This window comes from Daucus carota, chromosome 6 (assembly GCF_001625215.2).
Source record: "Daucus carota subsp. sativus chromosome 6, DH1 v3.0, whole genome shotgun sequence".
In the NCBI taxonomy this organism is placed as follows: Eukaryota; Viridiplantae; Streptophyta; class Magnoliopsida; order Apiales; family Apiaceae; genus Daucus; species Daucus carota.
This window is the reverse complement of record NC_030386.2, coordinates 7,523,217-7,525,448: the sequence shown is the minus strand read 5'-3', so window position 1 is coordinate 7,525,448 and position 2,232 is coordinate 7,523,217. Positions and strand designations below refer to the sequence as shown.

The window sequence follows — 2,232 nt, the reverse complement described above, 5'->3', positions numbered from 1 at the left end:
CTCTATAATTATTCATATTTAAAGTAATATATATTTTAATTTTAATAATTTATCATATATACTTTGATTAAGAAATATATATAAAGATTAATCGGATTTCAAAAATGGAATCGGTGTCCGACCTTGTAAGTAAGAAATTTTTAAAACACTGCTAGTGATTGTTATAAAACTGCAAAGTAAAGATCAATATAACTACTAGTACTTAGTCTAGTAGAGATCACACCATCGTACAATCAATTATATTTACAATATATACTAGACATAATTATTTATGAACAAAATTCCCATGCAATGATAACATTTTTACATCAATATAACTCCCCATTTCTCATCCCAGAGTACAATTACCAGAACTAATCATGTTTACCATCCATCCATAAGATCATACTCCAAAATTTTAGTAGAAATGGCAGCTGCAAGTGCTTCAGTAAAACTAGGGTTTCTCGTCAAGGACGAAGCCATTTTTTCGACCAAGAACTGTTGAACTAATGGTGCAGTACCTTCCGCGACAACATCGGTACATAATTTAGGTTGATGCATCCTATCAATCTCTACATCTTTGTTGTGCCCTGCTGACACAGACTTCGCCCTGGGGCTCGAAGAAGACGTCGTTGATACCAAATTTTGGTGCGGTTCTCTTGGCGAAGACGAGCTCATGGTATGGTTATGCTCTCCTTCGTAAGTAGCTACTATAATAGAGGCATCTTCGACACTTCTTTGAACCTAAATAATTAAGCAATAACGGGGCGTTTGGGTTAGCTTAAAAACTAAAAAAGTGGAGTAGAAGTGAGAAGCAAGTTAAGACTTGTAAATTATTAAACTGCTTGGAAAAAAAGTAGAAGCCGTGAAAGAGAAGGTATGATTCTCAACTTTTTGTAAGTGTTTCTGGTTTTTTAACACAGTCAGGAGAAACTACTTTTAAGCTCCTGCTTCTTGTAAACAAACAGGCACAACATTAACATAACTTTGAATCTAACGTGTGTTCTTATAATTTTCTAGTCCAGGGTTGAACTAATTAACAAAAAAATTGGTTACCTTCTTTTTGACAGGGCAGTTGGGGGCGAAGGAGCATTTGTAGTAAGCTCTCGGAGATGGATTATCTCTAGTCACCTTCTGACCATACTTTCTCCACTGATAACCATCCTTCACCACCTGCGATTAGGAACCCGAATGAAATGGCAACTCGTAAGTTCACTACAAGAAAAACGACTATTTTCTAATCAAGACATTCAACTTACCAGGCTCTTGTTAGATGGATCAGCTCGCACAAGCACTCTGGAAACATCTGTCTTGATTTCTTTGAATCTCTTATACGAATCTCCCTCAACATAATAATTAGTAGGGAATATATCGTCCTCGGCCACTCTCTTCCTATTATTATCATTCTTCTGCATCACCAAATCTGCGAGTTGGGTTTGTGTGGTTTTGTAATTTTCACAGACCACTGTTAGCAATTTTGTCAGCCTCTCGTTCTCCGTATTCATCCGGTTTAGCTCTTCGACCAAGTGATCTGTCTGCTAACAAATCACACCACGCATCATTAACATCGAAACAATATATAATTTATATTCAGATTGCACGGAGATTACGATATGCTATTGATTTGCATGTAATTGTTATACTCCCTCCGTCCCATTTTAACTGTTTTTGACTTTTCAGCACGTATTTTAAGGTGTTAAAAAAATCGCAATCTCACCATAATTATTCTATATAAAATTTATATCAGATAAAAGTTTAGAATCTACGGAATGCGAGAGTTAAAGAAACTTACCGGATCATCATCTGGATAATGGGGAGGATTGGAGTTGAGATTGATTCCAAGAGACAAGTTAACCGTAGGGGAGTCCATTTGTGAATTAATCTAGTGATGAGTTAGCAAGGAAAGTAATGAAAGGGGATAAGAATGAAGTGGTGATATTATATAGAAAAAGAAAAAGAATGGAGGAAGTAGTAGTCTACAATTAGTCAATAGTCATGTGGTGGGTAAGGTGGAAATTACCAGGAAATTCAGATGGTTGAGTTTTTGGCGTAGCTCGGAGATGCACGCAAGATAAGAAAAGCTTCCAGTTTTAGGGCCGGGGCAAGATGATTAATGACTAGGACCACTATATTAAAAGGATCGGATGAAATTGAACGCTAGCTAGCTCATCAGAACGTTCAATCTTTGTGCAATAATATTAATTGCTGATTGACTTGACTTCTCCTTCAGATTACTAACATGGATTCCTCATT

At 36.3% G+C, this 2,232-nt stretch overlaps 1 protein-coding gene across 2 annotated transcripts; it reads right to left on the bottom strand.

Annotated features, from left to right (window-relative positions):
- Positions 1 to 228: 228 nt before the first annotated feature.
- LOC108225381 (probable WRKY transcription factor 40) lies at positions 229 to 2,029 on the bottom strand. Of its 2 annotated transcripts, none has more exons than XM_017400225.2 (4): positions 1,772 to 2,029; positions 1,239 to 1,517; positions 1,036 to 1,152; positions 229 to 723 (listed from the first exon to the last, which is right to left on the bottom strand). In XM_017400225.2, exons 1-4 carry the CDS (start codon positions 1,847 to 1,849, stop codon positions 364 to 366), a joined length of 834 nt encoding a protein of 277 aa, XP_017255714.1. In that variant the 5' UTR covers positions 1,850 to 2,029; the 3' UTR covers positions 229 to 363. The 2 variants fall into 2 exon arrangements, with proteins under 2 accessions (XP_017255714.1, XP_017255715.1); XM_017400226.2 differs by having other exon boundaries at positions 1,239 to 1,514; positions 1,772 to 2,011.
- Between the last annotated feature and the right edge of the window lie 203 nt (positions 2,030 to 2,232).